A 21,239-nucleotide genomic window follows, 5' to 3' on the forward strand; every position below is an offset into this window, starting at 1 on the left:
GGTGGTGAATCTTCGGAATTCACTTCCCCAGAGAGGCTCAGACATGTTCAAGACAGAGATGGATAGGTTTCCAGGTATTAAAGAAGTCAAGGGGAAAAAAAAAGAGAAAAAAAGAAAGAAAAAGATGTCAAGGGATACTGGGATAGTACAGCCAAATAGCAATGAGATAGTCAGGGTCAGCCAGGGGCGGTGGAGCAGGCTTGAGGGGCTGAATGGCCTACCCTCCTGCTCTTATTTCTTCTGTTCCCGAGGAGTATAACCCCAGCACCCAGCATCACAGTTTGAGTGGAAATAATTCAGAGACGACCAGTAGACTGTGCACTCTTTAATACAGTGGTCAAAGTGAAAGTTCCCAATATTGATTTTTTTTTTGTACAATCTCACTTTAACAACAGAAACGTTTTCTTCCAAACTTGAATGAGAAATAGATGTTTTTGGTCAAAGATAAAACTATAAAAGGTATAACTGGATAGCAGCAGCATCCTCCTATTTATATTATGGTCCTTGCATAAAAATATCACCGTCCTTTCCCAACTGAAATAGTTCCCGCCTTATCACATTCCGTCCTCAGAACATTGTAGAAGACTCTCGCAACCCAAACAACCAACGTTATTCCAACCTCCCCTGCTACCTGCAATTGCCAAAACTCGGCTTGTCCTGATCCAGACCATAATTTGAATAATTAAAAGGAGTAGATGCCAGAGAGGGGAAGAGAAAGTGTTGCAACGTCAACCTTCAGACTCAGACACTTGCATTCGATGAGGGTCTCGTGTCTAAGAGGTCTCCCTCCGCCCGCCAATCTTACCGCTTGTTCCCCCAACACCCAAGGCAAACCGTTTAAAAAACTACTTTAACAATAAAAAAAAACAAGAGCTTAGCCAGATCCGGCACTTAATAAAAATGTGCGTGTACTTAAAAATAAGCAACACATCCTTCTTCTTGCATATTGAAACAACAAATGTACATGTGTGCAGGGCACCAGAGTCCAGCAGAGTTAATCGGAGTCAAATCCACCTTCGCAGCCGGCGGCCCCGGGGCTTAGCCGTAAAAGTAGATGGGTTTGGCCTGACCGTAGAGTTCTTCCTCGTACTTGGGAAGGCAGCAGAAGAAAACGCCGCAGCCAATCATCAGGATCGTCGCTCCCCACCCAAAACCGTAGCTCCAGCTATATTCGTAGTCGCCATTTTTGATTTGGGTCTCGGTGAATTTGACCGGGTAAATGATGAGCGCGATGACCTGAAACAGGACTGCAGAGAGGAGAAAGAAGAACAGCCCCGTCATTTTGGGATGGAGGGGGGGCGGGGCGGGGAAACATTCGCTCGCAAACAGGAACGCAGATGGATTTAATTGGAGGCAGCTTTGGCCCTGTGAAAACCTTTTCTCCAACGGGCAATTATAAACAAATATCTAAAATGGCCGATGTCACTGACCTCTACATTATGCCAGCCGCAAAGCCAAGTGTCAAAGTGCAGAGGGCAGAGGTAAAAGCATTAACACGTCGGAAACATTGGGGGAAAATAGGAATTTTTGGGGGGTGAGGGGAGAGAGAATATGAGCACCCAATGCAGCCAGCCGGTATTAAAATGGGCCCAATCTTAGCCCTCTACAGTGGGTGAGCTTTAAAATCAGGCTCGATATCATTGCTTCATTGTTGCTTGAACCTAACCTGCTGATGAGGGCCCACCTATGTACACCTAGAACCAGATATATCAACAGATTCACACCTCCATTCTGTCCTCGACTGGGACTGCATTCTCACGGGGGGGAAATTTGAATTTCGTTCTGATTTAAACTCATGTCCCACAGACACGCAAGTCGCTGACAAGCAATTCTAAATGCCAAACAATTGGCTAAATCGATTAACCTCAGGAAAGGGGCTCGGCCATTTTGGATTGGGAGACGGAAGAATTCATCATTCAGAGGGTTGTGGAGTTTTGGAATTCTCTAATTGACTGTGGATCTACGGACGTTAAGTATATTCAAAACTGGGGCAGCACGGTGGCGCAGTGGGTTAGCCCTGCTGCCTCACGGCGCCAAGGTCCCAGGTTCGATCCCGGCTCTGGGTCCCTGTCCGTGTGGAGTTTGCACATTCTCCCCGTGTTTGAGTGGGTTTCGCCCCCACATTCCAACGATGTGCAGCGTAGGTGGATTGGCCACGCTAAATTGCCCCTTGATTGGAAAAAATGAATTGGCTACTCTAAATTTATTTTTTAAAAGTATATTCAAAACTGAGATCGATAGCTATTTGGGAATCAAGGGGTAATTTGGAGCACCCAATTCATTTTTCCCAATTAAGGGGCAATTCAGCGTGTTCAATCCACCTAGCCTGCACATCTTTAGGTTGTGGGGGTGAAACCCACGCAAACACAGAGAGAATGTGAAAACTCCACATGCACAGTGACCCAGAGCCGGGATCAAACCTGGGGCCACGGCGGCGTGAGGCAGCAGTGCTAACCACTGCGCCACCCTTGGAAAAGTGGAGTTATGGTGGAAGATCAAATATTGGAAGGCGTAGCAGGTTCAATGAAGGCACTGTGCAGCCTACTCCTGCCTCCATTCCTCGTCTTATTTTCTCTGATATGGATGTCCCCGGAGGTAGAAGGGTGGGAAAAATGGCTTCGGTCCAGCGGAAAGGCAGAGGGACAGAACCTTGGGCGGGAAGAAGAGAGAAACTTACCAGACAGACATTAAAATAAATTCTTACCAGCGACGAAGAGGATGAGGCCGATTACTTTCAACAGGCTCGCTTGGCCTTTGCAAAGAGCCAGGAAGGACAGGATGAAACAGATGATCAACAGGATGCAGCCAATAATCAGCATAGCCGCAGTAGCTTTGGCCCAACCTGTCGCATAGAAAGGAGAAGGGAATTAATCACGGTCAGCCTCAGATCAGTAAACAGTGGATGCGGGGATGGTCATCCAGGTAAGTTATTGTTTTTGCTTCAGAACAAGGGGTCATAGGTCAGAATTTATGAAGTTAACAATTAGGAAGCAGAACTTTGACCTGTAAAAGATCAACTGCCTCGAATTGTGACCTCTGTCTCTCAGCTGTATGCCTAGGGGGTGGATGTGAATGGCCCTTCTGATGCTTTCACAGTTGAATAACACATGACCAGGCTTGCATACGCACAATGACCATTTGGGTGACACGTTTGGATACATGGCCAATCAGGAGTCATCAGGGGGCCTTCACGAGAGAAGAGTACTGGGGCCAGGGTGGTTTGAGAAAGCTGTGCCGAAAATCATGCAGGATTCTGGGCTTCCTAAACAGGAGAATCGAGCACTAAAGGACGGGGGAGGAACAATGAAGCTTTTGTCTCAAATGCAGCTGTGTGTAGAATTCTGGAGTCCGCACGTTAGGAAGGGCGTGAGAGAGGGTGCCGAGAAGATTTACGGGAATGGTTCCAGGGAGAGTGGGATATAGATTGGAGAAGCTGGGACTGTTCCCCTTGGAGAAGAGAAGGTTGCGAGGAAATTAGGTAGAAGTGGTCAAAATCACGAGGGGTCTGGACAGTTAGAGAGCGAAAAACTGTTCCCATTGTCTGGAGGGCTGTGACACGGAGGACACCCAATTTAAGGCAATTGGCAAAAAAAGTCAGAGGCGAAACGAGGAGAACCTAATTTACCCAGCGAGTGGTGCGGATCTGGAATGCGATGCCTGACCGTGTGGTGGAGGCAGATTCGATCGTGGCTTTCAAAGGGGAATTGGACGATTACCTGAAGAGAAACTATCTTCAGAGCCAAAGGGAAAAGGGGGAGGAGGGAAGGGGGTATAACAGAGTATCTCTCACAGAGATCCCATATGGACACGAGGGGTCGAATAGCTTGTTTGCGCCATAACAATTCTCTGGCTTGTTGCAATGTAGGAAACACAGCGATGGATGGACAGCAAGCTCCCACAAACTGCAATGCAATAATGCTATCACCAAGAAAGCACAACAGCGCCTATACTTCCTCAGGAAACTAAGGAAATTGGGCATGTCCACATTAACCCTTACCAACTTTTACAGATGCACCATAGAAAGCATCCTATCGGGCTGCATCACAGCCTGGTATGGCAACTGCTCGGCCCAGGACCGCAAGGAACTTCAGAGAGTCGTGAATACCGCCCAGTCCATCACACGAACCTGCCTCCCATCCATTGACTCCATCTACACCTCCCGCTGCTGGGGGAAAGCAGGCAGCATAATCAAGGATCCCTCCCACCCGGCTTACTCACTTTTCCAACTTCTTCCATCGGGCAGGAGATTCAGAAGTCTGAGAACATGCACGAACAGACTCAAAAACAGCTTCTTCCCCACTTTCACCAGACTCCTAAATGACCCTCTTATTGACTGACCTCATTAACACTACACCCTGTATGCTTCATCCGATGCCAATGCTTATGTAGTTACATTGTATATCTTGTGTTGCCCTATTATGTATTTTCTTGTATTTTCTTGAATTTTGTTTAATTCCCTTTTCTTCCATGTACTGAATGATCTGTTGAGCTGCTTGCAGAAAAATACTTTTCACTGTACCTCGGTACACGTGACAATAAACAAATCCAATCCAATCCAATCCAATGACCAGATAATCTAGTGAAGTGATGTCGGTCAAGTGATCGGTAACAGGTGGGACACCGGGGTGGACGGCCTTGCTTTCTTTCAAATGGGATCTCTTTTACATCCACCCGATAGGGCAAGGCCGCTCCCCGGTTAAACGTGTCGCCCAAGGGAAAGAAGCAGCTGTCTTGAAGAATTTGGAAAGTGCATCATCGGGAAGCAGACTCCACAATGTGGTCAGAGGGCCCCAGGCCGTCTCTCAATCAAATATCTTTCAGCCTCCGAATCTATAAATAGCACCTGTCCACATGTCAAAATAAACGTCCATTTGCACAGTGGATGACATGGCAGTCTAGTAACTCAATCACTCACTGTGCAGGGACTGGGAGTCAATCCTCTGTGCAACTGCTCAGTGAACGGTGGGACTTTCTAGACGGTGATGACTGACAAGAGCATCAGAGACAGCTGGTCAATGGAATCTCCTTGGTCATAAACGTTTCCCCATTTGCACTCCGCTGCGTCCCCTCACTGTGATATCAGTTCCGTAGTTATCAACAGTCCAGTGATCTTTCCCTTCACAATCCTCTCCTACTGTGTTGGAATTCACATTCATTCCCGCCCTCCCAAAGATTGTGGAATTCCTCAATTCCTGCTGTCGCCTCCTAAAACCTCCCTTCCTTTGCATTCCGAGTCTGCTGTCAGCTAGTTCTTTATTTAGCTCATCGGCTCCTCCATTCTGCCTCCTGATCATTCATTCAGCTGTTGTTCACTGGCGCGCCCTGGTCACGAGAAGATTGAGGAAGAGAATTTGCGTTGAGGTAGCGCCCGTCATAGCCTCAGGACACTCCGAGGCACCACGCGGACAATGAAGTCTTATTTGTCAAGTATAGGCGTCGTTGTCATATCAGCTATCCCCTGCTCTTCCTTAACTGTTTACGATTCTTTCTACTTCTTAGTTCCATACACCTATGTATGGAATCAGTGCCTGAGTGCCTATGCCTTCAGATCCAGTACTCAAAAGCATAAAAACGTCGGGGGGGGGAAAGGTCCAAAAGTCCAACCAGAGCGAGAACCACCAAATGTGCAACTTACTCCCTCAAAGCTGCCACCGGAAGTCCCCCCTGCTCTTCCTTAAGAGTGGAAGTGCGGAGCGGAGGCCCATCTGCCTACTGGACAGCACCCCCCCCCCCCCGCACCCTTCCCCAATCTCTCTCCTCTTACAGCGAGAGAGAAAGTGGCAATGCTGCGGGGGATGCAAGGCAGGACATGAACAGGTATTGTGACCCGTGTAGCAGGGTTTTTTGAGGGGAAGGGCTCAAAATGGGGCAGACCGTCAGTGACCCTAGGCCGCATCGTAAATAAACCTGCGCTGCATGGTCAGGTATCAGCCGTGGCTCAACGGGTGGGCTCCCGATTTTGAATCTAGTGGCGCAAACTCACGCTCCATTGCCGATGGAGGGCAACCTTTAGGCCGATGCTGTCGGTGCAGCATAGAGGAGGTGCTGCATCATCAGAGGTTTTGTCTTGTCCAGTCAAACCAAGGTCCCACTTGCCCTCTCAAGCAGGTGTAAAAGATCCCATGGCATTGCTTTGTAGGAGAGCAGGCAGGTTATCTACAGTGAATAGTTATCACCCAGCCAGCATCACCAAAACAGATTATTCCGTCATCACCACGGTTCTGTTTGTGGGATCATGCTGTGCCCAAATTGGCTGCTACATTTCTTACAACAGTGACTTGCACGTCCGAAAGCACTAACTGTAAATCCTGAGGCGGTGAAAGGTACTATAGAAATGCAAATCATTTCAGATCGGAACTGGGAATCGTTGTTAGTGGAAGGCCGCCCCTTGTAAGATGATCTCACATGATCGGTGCTGATTACACGGATTTTAAAGGGCAGGGCTCACAGGATCAAGGTGTCGCGTAAGGTTCAAGGAATGCGAACTGGTACGCACTGCAGCACCTGGCAACGCCCTCACACAGAGACACCCATTCAAACTGCAAATACTGCACCCATTGTCTCTCAGGGCGTCACCCAGTTACGAAACCACAAGCCATTCTGTATACAGTACACCTCACTCACCCAGGAACTGGGCCTCCACCATGGGTGTGTTCACTGGATTCTATGAGAAGACTTAATTTTAAAGGTCTTTATCAGGTCTACTTTAAGAATGGGTAAAAAAAAAGCAAAAGACTTGCATTTCGAAAACGCCTTTCCCAACTACAGGACATCCCAAAGCGCTTTACAGCCAATGAAATACTTAAAAAAAATAAATTTAGAGTACCCAATAATTTTTTTCCAATTAAGGGGCAATTTAGCGTGGCCAATTCACCTAACCTGCACATCTTTGGGTTGTGGGGGCGAAACCCACGCAGACACGGGGAGAATGTGCAAGCTCCACACGGACAGTGACCCAGGGCCGGGATTCGAACCCGGGCCCTCAGCACCATAGGCAGAAATGCTAACCACTGTGCCACCGAGCTGCCCGCAATGAAGTACTTTTGACATGTAGTCACTGCTAATGGACGAAAACACGGGAGTCAATTTGCACACAGCAAGCTCCCACTAAACAGTGACATAAGGACTGGATAATTTGTTCTATCATAATGCTGATTGAGGGATGAATATTGGCCAAGACACAGAGAACACTACTTCTAAATATAGTGATGTGGGATCTTTTACATCCAGGTGAAAGGGCAGACGGGCCCTCGGTCTAACGTCTCATCCAAAAGTTGGTGCCCCTGAGAGTACGGCACTGGAGTGTCAGCCTAGACCTGCCTGCTCAAGTCCCCGGAGTGGGACTCAATCACAGAATGGTTACAGCACAGGAGCAGGCCATGTGCCCTGTTGTTTCTGCGCTGGTTCACTGAAGGGGCCACTGCGCTCTCCCCCAGCCCTGCATATTCCTCCTTTTCAAATAATAATCCAATTCCCGCTGACAACCCTCGATTCAATCTGCCTCAGCCTCAGGAAGTGCGTTCCAGATCCTAACCACTCACTGCATGACGAGGAGACAAAGGCGTTATCCACTGAGCCCAGTGGATATAGGGTGGATGTGGAGAGAATGATTCTTTGTTTGGATGAACCCAAAGCCGTAAGGGAAATACTGAGAAACGTCTTTACTAAGCGTGTGGTGAGAACGTAGAACTTGCTATCATAGGAAGCAGTTGCGGTAAATAGCTGAAATGCTTGGAAAAGGAAACGAGACAAGTACATAAGGGAGAATGGAATAAAAAGATATACTGAAAGATTGATGAGGTTGATAAAATGGGGGTGACTCGTGGAGCCAACATGGGCCTCATTGGAGTTTGGAAGATTGAGAGGTGATCTTACTGAGGTGTATAGGATTCTCAGGGAGCTTGACAAGGTTGATGCTGAGAGGATGTTCCCCTTTTGGGAGAGTCTACAACCAGAGGGCATCATCTCAGAATAAGGAGTCGTCCATTTAAGACAGAGATGAGGAGGAATTTCTTCTCTCTAGAGGGTGGTGAATCTGTGGAATTCTTTACCGCAGAGAGCTGTAGAGGCTGGCTTGGTAAGTATGGTCAAGGAAGAGATGGACAGATTTTTAAATCAGCAAGGAAATCAAGGGCTATGAGGATAAGACGGGAAGGTAGAATTGAGGAATATCATACTGTATCAATCCAATCATGATCTCATTGAATGGTGGAGCAGACTCGATGGGCTGAATAACCTACTTCTAACAAACAGAACAAAGAACAAAGAAAAGTACAGCACAGGAACAGGCCCTTCGGCCCTCCAAGCCTGCGCCGACCATGCTGCCCATCTAAACTAAAATCTTCTACACTTCCGGGGTCCGTATCCCTCTATTCCCATCCTATTCATGTATTTGTCAAGATGCCCCTTAAACATCACTATCGTCCCTGCTTCCACCACCTCCTCCGGCAGTGAGTTCCAGGCTCCCACTACCCTCCGAGTAAAAAACTTGCCTCGTACAACTCCTCTAAACCTTGCCCCTCGTACCGTAAACCTCCGTTTTATGGTCTATGAATTTTTTTTTTTTAATTCTCTCATGGAATGTGGGCATCGCTGATAAGACTGAAATTGATTGCCCATCCCTAATTTCCCTGGAACAGAGTGGCTTGATAGGATCATTTCAGAGGGCAGTTAAGGGCTGTGGGTTTGGAGTCACGTGCAGGCCGGGACCAGGTCAGGACGGCAGATTCCCGAAAGGACATTTGGTGAACCAGGTCGGTTTTTACAACAATCGATGGTGACCATTACTTGACATTCCATAGATTTATCAATCAAATTTAAATTCCATTACACCCCAACATGGTGGGATTTGAGCTCAAATCCCCAGAACATTAGTCTGGGCCGCAGGATTAAGCTTCCCTTGTTGTGACCGTTAGACCAGCACCTCTCCTAATGGACCTCTCCCTGCCGACTATTTTCCCGTGTGCAACTTGGGTCAGGTTAGGACCACTCTGACAGAGACTGTGTGCAAGGATTAAAAAGGTTAACTTCCAGTCAGTGTCCAGATGAAGCAGAGTGTCGTAGCTGGGGATAGAGGCGCAGGGCGTACAAATATTGAGATAAAGAACGCAGTCCGGAATGTGTAAAGGGTGACAGCGGGCAGCATTGACAGTGATTACGTTTGAGCACTGTGATGAATGTGGAACTAACTGAATTTAATTGGGAAAAGTGATTATTTTCTGGTGGGAGATAAGGATGTTCAAAATTATTTCCACTCACTGCAAGTCTCAGATCCGTGGGCCACGACCTCTTGTAGAGACAGAAGCCCTTTTGTCGGACAAACCTAATTTAGAAACAATCAAATGGTTCTGGCTGAAGGCACTTCGGGGGAATTGGGAAACGGAGCAATTAAATTTCAGATACTTAAAAACCGGTGACTGTCCTCTTCAAATAAGTCATCAAAAGAATGTCACTAAAATGGGAACCATAGTAATAAAGGCCCAGTAAAGATAATAAAGTGCCCAATAGGACATATCTAATATGAGAAGGGACACGCCAACAGTGACTGGACTGGTGTCCTCCGTGAGAGTCAGTGCTTAAGGGGAGGGGTAGTTCCAACGGAATTGTACCCCAACAAGGAGGAGTGATTTCAGGGATACAAGGTCGAGGGGAAAAAAGTAAACCATAGAATCCCTAAGTGCAGAAAGAGACCACCGACCCTCCGAAAGAGCATCTTACCCTTGTCCACTCCCCTGTCCACCCCGCCCCTTCCCCTAACCTAACCTGCACATCCCAGGACACTAAGGGACAATTTAGCCCGGCTAATCCACCTAACCGGCACATCTTTGGACTGTGGGAGGAAACCGGGGCAGCCGGAGGAAACCCACCCAGACACGGGGAGAGCGTACAAACTCCACACAGTCACCCAAGGCCAGAATTGAAGCGGGTTTCTGGCGCTGAGAGGCAGCAGTGCTAACCACTGTGCCACTTTGCATCCAGTACCTTAAAGTTACATTAAATCAAAAGTAAATGCAGAAAATCTGCTTTCAGTCAGGAAACATCTACAAACACAAAGGGACAAGCCATGAAAGCTGAATCAATGAGAAGTTGAGCCTGGCCTGCCCTTGGTTAGTTGGTAATTTGCAAAGCTTGCATGCTCAAGGGATCAGCTCAGATCAAATTCCGACACTGTGTGTGTGTCTTCTCTTACATCTGCCAAGACCCAATGTGAATGTTTGCTCAATGTCAGAGATACACATTCTCCAAATACTTCCTCCTCTTCTGGTGCCTCTCCCGTCCTCTCCTTCCCAAGGGGGAAAAGGATGGTGTGTTGTGTGTGTCTGGGCTAATAACGTTCTGTTACTAGGCCGGTGTTAGAATGCAAGGACACAAGAAATCGGAGCAGGGGTGGACCACACAGGGCATGTCCAGCCTGCTCTGCCATTCAATATGACCACAGGAGGCCATTCAGCCCGTTGTCTCTGTGCTGGCGTCTGCAAGAGCAACTCAGATAGTCCCACTCACCCTGCCCCTCCTCCACTTCCCCATAAACCCAATAAACTTTCTCTCTTTAGGCTATTACCCAACCTCTTGAAAGCCACAATTGAATTAATAGAGTCGGTCTTCAGCACGTTGTTGGTCAGTACATTCCAGATCCTAACCACTCGCTGGTGTACAAACAATTCTCCTTACGTCACTATTACTTTTCTTTGACATAAACTTTCAAAACTCCAGGAAAAGTTTCAACGCCCCCGCCCCCCCCCCCCCCCCCCCCCCCCCCCGCCCGCCCAGCTCGAGACTTAACCTTTTCTATTCATAAAGGGGGTTGTTTTTGGAATTTGCAAAGACTGGCATTTTCCTTTATCGAGGTAAAATCCCAAGAATGTTCAGAAATAAAAACCATGGGAAAAACATGATCGCGTGAGTTCAGGACAAACTATAAAAGGTTGGCAGGCAGGCAGACAGCACAGTGAGAACAGACAGTTAGTACTGTAAACACTCCAGCCAAACAGAACCTGTAATCAGGCTGAAGTCAGGCTCACTCTGACCTTGAGAATGGTTAGGGACTGTCTCTAATTCACTCTAACTACTCTAAACGTACAACTATACGCTCGTTGGTTTCTGGCTCTGATCCACATTTAGATCTGCATTAACCTGCATGTGACATCCCAGCTGGGGATGATTGTTCCCTTGTCCTGATTGGGAGTTAACCAGCATTTGTATAGTAGACGGCCTCTGTGGAAGCTGAGAGAATGGAATAAAGACTCGGTAATGTGTAACCGGGCCTGATGCCCGCTGTAATGCTGAATGAACAAATCCCTGGGAACCTGCCGGATTTCACTTGTCGTTGCTACAGGATCAAAAAAAAAATAGGAGTAGGCCATTTGGCCCATCGAGTCTGATCCACCCTCCATTCAATAAATCATGGCTTTTCTTTTTTTTTTAAAGTTAGAGCACCCAATTCATTTATTCCAATTAAGGGGCAATTTAGCGTGGCCAATCCACCTTGCCTGCACATTTTTGGGTTGTGAGGGCGAAACCCACGCAAACACGGGGAGAATGTGCAAACTCCACACGGACAGTGACCCAGAGCCGGGATCGAACCTGGGACCTGGGCAGCACGGTAGCATGGTGGTTAGCATAAATGCTTCACAGCTCCAGGGTCCCAGGTTCGATTCCCGGCTGGGTCACTGTCTGTGCGGAGTCTGCACGTCCTCCCCGTGTGTGCGTGGGTTTCCTCCGGGTGCTCCGTTTTCCTCCCACAGTCCAAAGATGTGCGGGTTAGGTGGATTGGCCATGCTAAATTGCCCGTAGTGTCCTAAAAAAGTAAGGTTGGGTTACGGGTATAGGGTGGATACGTGGGTTTGAGTAGGGTGATCATTGCTCGGCACAACATCGAGGGCCGAAGGGCCTGTTCTGTGCTGTACTGTTCTATCTATGTACCTCGGCGCCGTGAGGCAGCAGTGCTAACCACTGCGCCACCATGCTGCCCCTAATCATGGCTTTTCTGATTGTGACCATAAGCCCACTTTCCGTCTAACCCCCATATCCCTTCAGTCCCCAGTCAATCCAAAATCTGTCAAACCCAGCCTTGAACATACACGATAACCCAGTCCCCACGGCTCTCTGGGAAGAGGATTCTGAAGACTAACGCCCCTCGGTGAATAAATAACTCCTCATCATCATATTCATCTTAAAGGGGAGACCCCATAATTTCAAACTGTGCCCCGTACTTCTAGATTCTCCCACACGAGGAAACATCCTCTCAGCATTTAATCTGCCCAGCTCCCTCAGAATCTTATGGGGTGGATTCTCCATTCAACGCCACTCTGATCGGGCAGAGAATGGAACGCCGAGGGAAAACCAGGTTTGGCGCCCAGTGCCACAACCCATTGCCATGCCCCGCTGCTGGCCTCAGCGGCCTACCCACCCGTGCCAACGGGAGGATGCAAATCAAAATTTAAATAAATTTGAATGTCATTAACAGGCTCGAAGCCAGTGTCCCCCCCCCCCCCCCTCCCCCGTTGTGCTCCAATGCGCATAGCAGGGTATTCACTGGGTTGGTTTGCCCAAAAGTGGCCTTGACGCGATCGACCCCGAGGTAGATCAAGGGGTTCAGGCCCCCTCCCCCCAAGGTCCATCGGAAGGCCCCCCCTCTCCCCCCACAAGTCAGATTCTGCCCCTCTCTGCTGTAAAGTAGGGGAATCCTCCTCCCCCCACCCTACCAGTGGAATGACGGGTCACTCCCCCCCCCCTCCCACAACACTCTTGCATGAGGGTACCCATGCCCCCCCCCCCCCCCATCAGATCTCACCAACAGAGACTATCATCAATCACCCCCACCTGAAGGCGGAAGTGTAGTCCAAGCAGTAGAGTGAGAAATCACTGCATTTTCACTTACCTTTCCTAACATCTGCTGCATCAGTGTTTAAAGCAGCAACCTACAAGTGTCAGAGGCTGTCTCGAAAGCCAAGTACACTTAAATCCCTTGACAGCCTTTGAAATGCAAACGTTCCATTCAATTTCGCACAGCAATACATTGCACTAGCCAGTGACTGATAGTCTTATTAGTCCAGACACAGCTGCTTAGGGGGTCTATTTATTTATCTTTCCCTTCATGCTTTTTTGCATCTCAATTACCATGCTTTCATGCTAACCACTATGTTTATAAACACTCTTGCTATGATTGACAGCTCCTCAGCACAGCAAAAGGAGCAGGTGAAGGTAAACATCTTCCATTTGATGTGCTGGAAACCTTTGAAGTTCATTTTTCACAGTTAATTTAATTTCTCTTTAACTTTTTCAAGCTTCTGGGCTTGCTGAGATGCCTAAAAGTTTTGAACTGCATTATTTACATTCAATTTCATGGCCCAAACCTATTACAATCATCTTGATTAATTGGTCCAAGTTATTTCAAAGGAAGGATTAGCTTTGCTTGCTTTTATAACTCATCAAATCCATGAACTCTGAAGTCCTTCCTCTTTTGAACATGTTTGTTTCTTTTTTTTGTAAATTTAAAGTGCCGAATTCTTTTTTTTTCCAATTAAAGGGCAATTTAGCATGGCCAATCCACCTACCCTGCACATCTTTGGGTTGTGGGGGTGAGACCCACGCAGTCACGGGGAGAATGTGCAAACTCCACACGGACAGTGACCCGGGGCCGGGATTGAACCAGGGTCCTAGTACCGTGAGGCAGCAATGCTAACCACTGCGTGGCCGTGCCACCCGAGCAGGTTTGTTTCTGACCACACTTTTTAGAACAAAGGGACCGCCTTTTTTTTAATTAAAGAACTTCCTTGAAAGACCAGGTGCTCTGGTTTTTCTGGGAAGTCCGCAAGTCTAGTTGTCTCCCAAATGCATCAACCCAACTTCTGAATTTAACTCTTCCGGGTGTTTTGTGCCACTTCTCTTATTACCTTTGTTCTTTGAGTCCTTAACTTGCATTCCAAGTGTCTGAACCTGCACCTTAGCGACTATGGTGCCAGATGTGGCTCAGTGGGTAGCACTGTCCCCTCAGGAAATTGTGGTTTCAGATTTCTTTCCAGAAACTTGAGCACAAAAGGCTGACATCCATATTGGTGCTGAGGGAGTGCTGTACAGTCAGAGGTGCTGTCTTTCTGATGAAACATTAGATTTAGGCCCTTCAGGGCCTAAATTCCGTGGTGTAATTTTGGTTGAGTTTGGCGGGGTGTCTCCCGCTGGCTTCTAGGGGGAGATCCAGACCTAGATTCCCCACGCCATCTATCGGTTGCGTCCCACCGGAACCGGGACGTTACATGGCCGGCAGATCCCGGGGGAGGCCTCCCTCTGGATTCCCGACAGCCAGTACGCCTCACGAGATCTTACCAGATCACTTAGCCTTGCTCGTGCCGAATCTAACGGCCACCCGACATCTAACGGCCTCGCTGAGGAGACCCCAGCTGGGCGCCATTCAGTACTGGTCCCCACAAATGAGGACCAGGTGGAACGGTATCTGGGGCGGGGTGGGGGTCTCCCAGGTGATCAAAGGCCCCCCGGGTGGTTGGTCTCAGGGCAGCTGGCACTGCTGGTGCCACCTCGGCACCGCCAACCTTGCACCCTGGTAGTGCCATCCAGTGAGGACGTGATCCAGATTACGCCAGGCAACGGCAATCAGGTGATCGGTGATTGGCTCTCCCGGCTCCGTGCCGGACTCAATGCGGCGGCTGAATCGCTCCCCCCGGTCTGTCCTCCCAGTTAGATGTAAAAGATCCCATGACACTATTTTGAGAAGAATATGAAAATCATCCCTGATGTCGCAGCCAATAGTTAGCATTCGGCCAACATCACAAAAGATCAGATAATCTGATAACAAACACATCGCAGTTCATTACGAACAGGCTAGCTGTCATCTTTTCTACATTATTGATCTATTCAGAAACGCAAACAGACTAGATACTTATTGAATGCCGCGGCAGGCTTGAGGGGCTGAATGGCCTGCCTCTGCTACTATTTCGTATGTTTGAATATATTACACTGTGCCGACACTTCAAAAAAATAACTAATTGGCAATAAAGCGCTTTGGGACAGCCTGGAGTTGTGAAAGGCGCTATATAGATGCAAATCTTTCATTCGCCTCATTAATATGGTCAATTCTTTCACAATGTTGAAAACTTCAATTAGGTCCCACTGAAGTTTCCATTTTCTAAGAGAAGACAAACCTCTCCTGACAGTTTAAGCTTTCAAAGGCCTGAACCGTTTTTGTCACCCTGTTTTATTCCTCACAATCCCCTTGCTGAGCTCCTTCAGTAAAGGGGATAAGCATAGAATCAGTGATTTTACAGCACCGAAACAGATCTTTTGGTCTATCAAGGCCACGTCTACAAACACTGACTCACTCACTCCCACGGTACTTTGGGTACATTTTCTAGTAAGTAGCTGACTCCTTTTACAAGGGTTGGGTTCAACAATAATTAGCATTCGCATAGCACCTTTTTAATGTACCGAAGCATCTCAGGATGCTTCATAGGAGTGTTACCAAACTACGTTTGACACTGAACACAAGTGGTGATGTTAGGGCGGCACAGTAACACAGTGGTTAGCACTGTTGCTTCACAGCGCCAGGGTCCCAGGTTCGATTCCTGCTTGGGTCACTGTCTGTGCGGAGTCTGCATGTTCTCCCCGTGTCTGGCTGGGTTTCCTCCGGGTGCTCCAGCTTCCTCCCACAAATCCCGAAAGACATGTTGTTAGGTGGATTGGACATTCTGAATTCTCCCTCTGTGTACCCGAACAAGCGCCGGAGTGTGGAGACTAGGGACTTTTCACAGTAACTTCATTGTTAATGTAAGCCGACTTGTGACAATAATGAAGCTTATTATTATTATTAGAACCCACCACCAGAAGCTTGTTCAAAAAGTTCGGGTTCTAAGGAGCATCTTCAAGGATTGAGAAATAGGGACGTGACGAGGTTTAGCAACAAGTTTGTGACCAGAGAATGGCACATTCTAAACAGAAGGTTTTCATAATTTCTCCGTAAATCACTTCTGCAATTGTCTTAAATTGTGTACCATCTCACCAATCAATCTGCCGCTATTCACCTCCTCACAACTCTTCAATCGTAGAATTCTCAATCTTTCTCAGTTTACTCTAACTTCTAATGTTTCTCTTTCTAACTACAGTATATCTCCTTGCTCCTGCGAATGCCCTAAACAATGCTTCACTCTTCCAATCGCTTTATATCCTTCCTTCATATATCCTTTACTACCCACAATACCCCCAAGTGTTGTCCAACTAAAAGACTTCTACCAATCCAGAGCTCGCTCTGTACATTGAGTTCTTTGCCCCTAGATAATTATAACCTGTCTTAATAACTCCTTCGGTGGCAATGTTTGCTTGATTATTTTATTTATTTTTTTTTAATATATTTTTTTAAATGTTTAGAGTACCCAATTTTTTTTTCCAATTAAGGGGCAATTTAGCGTGGGCAATCCACCTATCCTGCACATCTTTGGGTTGTGGGGGTGAAACCCACGCAGACACGGGGAGAACGTGCAAACTCCACACGGACAGTGACCCAGGGCCGGGATTCGAACCCAGGTCCTCAGCGCCGTAGGCAGCAATGCTAACCACTGTGCCACCGTGCTGCCCCTTTGCCTGATTATTTACTTGGGACTTTTCCCTACATGAAAGATGCTATAGAAATGCAAGTTGTTGTAGATATGTGATCTGCCTTTATATAATTTTATCAACGGTACCAGCCTCCCCGGACAGGCGCCGGAATGTGGCGACTAGGGGCTTTTCACAGTAACTTCATTGAAGCCTACTCGTGACAATAAGCAATTTTCATTTCACCTTTAATGGCCTGTGCATACCAAGGTCCTCTGCCCGTCCATTGCAAATCTTGCCATCTCCATTGTCATCACCTTACCCTAGCTTTACATGGAATTTACAGTGCAAAACTAATGATCTACGTGAGACTTCTACCATCTTGCGCTATCTAACCCTATCAGTATAATTTCAATTATTTTCTTCCTCACACAGTTTCTCCTTAAATGCACTGGTGTTATTTGCCTCCACCACTTCCTCTGGTAGCGAGTTCCACATTCTAACCATCCTCTGCTAAATAGGTTTCTCTTGAATTCCCTAATAGTCGCTTGGGCTAATTACCGATGGGTGGGCATCGTTTGAGGGCAGGAGGAGCTCTCACTCCGCCCTGCAAGCCTTCACAGCGAATTCAACACAGCGTTGAAACGTTTCTGCCGCATTAGTCAGATGCAAATATTTGTTACCCGAGATTAGCTCATTCTACAAAGGAACCCAGGTCAAAAACAATCATGGAGAATAAACCCTGGGCTTTGTCAGTCTATATAGAACTCAGCAGCATTTATCAGGCAATGTTAACAATTAATGCAGATGGATTAATTAATGAATAGCACAAAGAAAAATATAGCACAAGTACGATGGGCCAAATGCCACGTACTCTCCCATATCGTTCTATGGGTCCCTATGATGTTGCGGCTCCACTTTGTCAATTACTTGGCTAGGATTGCAAATTTTGTCAAAAGAAAAATTAACTTGTCTTACAACTTCCAAGTTAAAGTTCTCATTTTCATTTGGTTGCACGCGGAATTCAGTTCCACGCATTGCCCAATCGTTGAGGAATGGATACAGTTGCATATGGCCATCACCATCTCGGGTGCCGAGAGCAACAGATGCACCTGATCAGGAACAGAGACAAAATGAGAGAAAGAACTCGCATTCGTGTTGCACCAACCTAGTCAGGACCTGCAGCACTGAAGCTGGGTCACTTGAATTTTGTAAATGTCACAACTGAAAGAGTTTGAACACATAGCTCCAGAAAACAACTTTATAGGAAAACGGAAAATTGTTTTTCCATCTATGACAATAATTTAGAAACCCACTTCCCAAAAACACCACATCTGATCGCCATTATTTTTTTCTCCCTTTTTGTCTTCCAGTACACATTCCCTCTCTCCCCATATCCACCTAACCTGCGCGTCTTTGGACTGTGGGAAGAAACCGGAGCACCCGGAGGAAACCCACGCAGACACGGGGAGAACATGCAGACTCCGCACAGACAGTGACCCAAGCCGGGAGTCGAACCTGGGACCCTGGCGCTGTGAAGCCATAATGCTAACCAATATGCTACTGTGCTGCCCTAAATCTGACCAAAGTGAATTTGGATTAACTTGTACTGCGTTGCATTTGATCCTACTTATCAGAGACATCTGCTTCACTTTTTCACTTTTCGCCATCATGTTTTTTTTCCCCCTTCTCTTTATCTCCCAAATTTAATTTTTACTTTCCTCTGTCGCTATCTGCATTTTCACCCTGGTCCCTGCTCCCTCCAGGGTCTTGCCCCTCCCTTATCCCTGCAATCTATAATCGCTCCATCATTGACGGGCGTGCCTTGGCGCTAAGCTCTGCGATCCCCTCCCTATAACTCTCTCACCTCCTTTATGCTTTATAATATCTGCTTCTGTGACTAAGCTTTAGGTCATAGGGTCTAACGTCTCCCTGTGTGCTTTGCTATTAAATGCTGTTCGGTATACTCCTGTCAAGTGCCTCGGGCTGTTTAATTACATGAGAGGTGTGATGCAAGTTGCAGACAGATGCCACTGGTTCCCGGTTTCTTAGAGAACAGATTTCACAACCTCGATCTTCGAATCGGTCCAATGTTTTCAGCCCACCCTATCCCAGGAATGGTCTAGTTTCCCACCACACTGGTTTAGCTCAGTTGGCTGGACAGCTGGTTCATGTTGCGGAGCGAGGCTAACAGCGCGGGTTCAACTCCCGTACCGGCTGAGGGTATTTGCCAAGGCCTCGCCTTCCCTACCTTGCCCCTCACCTGAGGCGTGGTGATCCTCGGGTTAAACCACCATCAGTCAGCTCTCCCCCTCAAAAGGGGGCAGAGGCCTATGGTCATCTGGGACTGTGGCGACTTTACCTATTCATGTGTGTGCTGACACAGCAGCTAGATCGCAACTGAAAAAGTTGAATAGAGCGCAACACAGAACACACAATAAAACTTCATTCATGGAGCTCAGAAGGAACATGTGAAGTTTGTTCCCACCCTGTTCTCTTTTATTTCTCCGCAGGTCTCTTTTTTCTCACTCTCTCATTCTACCTCTGACACTCTCTTCACCTCCTTCACTTGATTTTCCACTCACCCTTTTCTCGCTCTGCTGTCTTCTCGCTCACTCTGTTTTTCTTCACTTTTTCACCGCTGGCCCTTTCTCTTTCAATTGTTCTCATTCACTCCTTCAGTTTCTAATCATTTACGCTGACGTTCTCGCTGCTTCTTTCTCACTCCTTCACTCTGGCCTCCCACCCATATGTTCTTTGTTCCTGTTTGCTTTTTCACTTTGCTGCCTACTTTCTTTCTGCTTCTGATGTTTTGATCTGTCTATTTTCATATTTTCTTTCTGTTTTCCATGTTCTCTCCTGTCATTCCTTTTTCCATCTTTCTCTCCTTTGCTTTCCATTTACTTTGCTCCATTCTCTCTCTCTTACTCGCTCCGCTTTCTACCATTTCTCCCTGTTTTTCTCACTCACTCTTTTCTCTCTTCTCCTCCTTATCCTCTTTCCGTTTTCTCTCTCTTCCCCATTCCCCCTTTTCTCTCTTCTCCCTCTTTTCCTGCTCCGTTCTCTCTCTCCTCCCTCTTTTCCACATTCCGTTGTCTCTCTTTTATCCCTCCTTTCCTCATTCTGTTTTCTCTCTCTGCCCTCTTTTCCCCATTCCCCCTCTCGTCCTCTTTTTCACATTCCCTCTTTCCTCTCCTCCCTATTCCCACTTTTCTCACTGTCCCTCTTTTCCACATTCCCCTTTTCTCTCCCTCCTCCCCTTTTCCCTCACTCTCCCTCTTTCCCCATTCCCTCTTTTCTCGCTCTCCCTCTTTTCCACATTCCCCATTTCTCGCCCTCCTCTCCTTTCCCCATTTCCTCTTCCCATGATCTCCCTCTTTTCCACATTCCTCCTTTCTCACTCCTCCCTCTTTTCCTCATTCTCCTTTTCTCCCTCCTCCCCCTTGTCTCTCCCCTCCCTTTTCCCCCATTCCCTCTTTTCTCTTCCCCTCCCCAATTCCCTCTTTTCTCTTCCTCTCCCCATTTCCCCCTTCTCTCCCCCCCATTCCCTCCCCGCCACTCCTTACCGAACTCCATGAGGGATGTCTGATCCCATTTGGGCTCCCTGCCCCGGTACTGATCCCACAGGGAGGCATAGTTATACTTGGAGTCCACCCAGCCGGAGCTGGCGGCCAGCGCGATGATGTCGAAGATGATGGCGATCAGCAGGAGCAGGGGCAGGATCCAGCGGCAGCGGGGGAAGGCCAGCCCGCACTTAAACATGGCCAGGCAGGGGGAGGGCGGCACAGAGAGCGCGGGGTTTGGGTAAGAGGCTCACAGCCTGTTCACAGCTCCTCTCCCAGGGACAGAGTGCGGGAGCCGAGCCTGCCTCACCCCACCAGAGCTGAGTGAGAGCGCAGGGAGGGGGCAGCCCCAAGCTAGGGAGGCATTGCAACACCCAGCCCCTCCCTCAGCCGGCATCGGGTTACAGCGGCTGGCAAGCCTCACTCTTAACCCTTTCTGCGCTCCAAACTTTCAGGAATCAAGAGAATCGTAGGAAAGTTACAGCGCAGAAGGCCATTCGGCCCGTCCTGCACAGTTCAGTCCCCTGACCATGGTTTTTAGGGGGAGGCGGTGGCTGCAGGGTAATGTCACCCCACCGGGAAATCATAGAATCCCTACAGTGCAGAGGGAGGCCGTTCGGCCCATCGAGTCTGCACCGGACCCCCCCCCCCCCCAAAGATGGCCCTGCCCCTGCCCACTCCCCCGTAACCCCATCGTTGGCCGCTAGGGGGCAGTTTAGCATGGCCACTCCGCCTCATCTGCCCATTCTTGGACCGGTAATTTTTTTTTCCTATAGGTTTAGAGTACCCAATTCATTTTTTCCAATTAAGGGGCAATTTAGCGTGGCCAGTCCACCTACCCAGCACATCTTTGGGTTGTGGGGGCGAAACCCACGCAAACACAGGGAGAATGGGCAAACTCCACGCAGACAGTGACCTAGAGCCAGGATCGAACCTGAGACCTCAGAGCCACGAGGTTACAGGGCTATCCCACTGCGCCACCGTGCTCCCCTTGGACTGGTCATCTTGAACTCCAGTCCTCTCGGGACATGGGTTCAATTCATAAATTACACGGATTAATAAAATCCGTATTGAAAAATAGTATCAGAAGTGGCGATGACGACAAGGATTGGTTGTCATTGAAAAAAAATCTGA

The 21,239-nt window shown here is 48.0% G+C and overlaps 1 protein-coding gene across 1 annotated transcript; it reads right to left on the bottom strand.

Annotated features, from left to right (window-relative positions):
• Nucleotides 1-310: 310 nt before the first annotated feature.
• Nucleotides 311-20,453, bottom strand: LOC119976114 (p53 apoptosis effector related to pmp22). The gene is made up of 3 exons (XM_038816293.1): nt 20,109-20,453; nt 2,705-2,842; nt 311-1,247 (listed from the first exon to the last, which is right to left on the bottom strand). The coding sequence occupies exons 1-3, from the start codon at nt 20,302-20,304 to the stop codon at nt 1,039-1,041; spliced, it is 543 nt and encodes a 180-aa protein (XP_038672221.1). The 5' UTR covers nt 20,305-20,453; the 3' UTR covers nt 311-1,038.
• Between the last annotated feature and the right edge of the window lie 786 nt (nt 20,454-21,239).

This window comes from Scyliorhinus canicula, chromosome 1 (genome assembly GCF_902713615.1).
Source record: "Scyliorhinus canicula chromosome 1, sScyCan1.1, whole genome shotgun sequence".
Lineage (NCBI taxonomy): Eukaryota > Metazoa > Chordata > Chondrichthyes > Carcharhiniformes > Scyliorhinidae > Scyliorhinus > Scyliorhinus canicula.

What these genes read in the sequence shown, in the direction of transcription:
- LOC119976114 (XM_038816293.1), bottom strand. Translation starts at nt 20,304, where the DNA reads ATGTTTAAGTGCGGGCTGGCCTTCCCCCGCTGCCGCTGGATCCTGCCC. An exon ending in GACATCCCTCATGGAGTTCG is followed by an intron (nt 2,843 to 20,108) that starts GTAAGGAGTGGC and finishes TCTATGCGACAG; the next exon opens with GTTGGGCCAAAGCTACTGCG. An exon ending in CCTCATCCTCTTCGTCGCTG is followed by an intron (nt 1,248 to 2,704) that starts GTAAGAATTTAT and finishes TCCTCTCTGCAG; the next exon opens with TCCTGTTTCAGGTCATCGCG.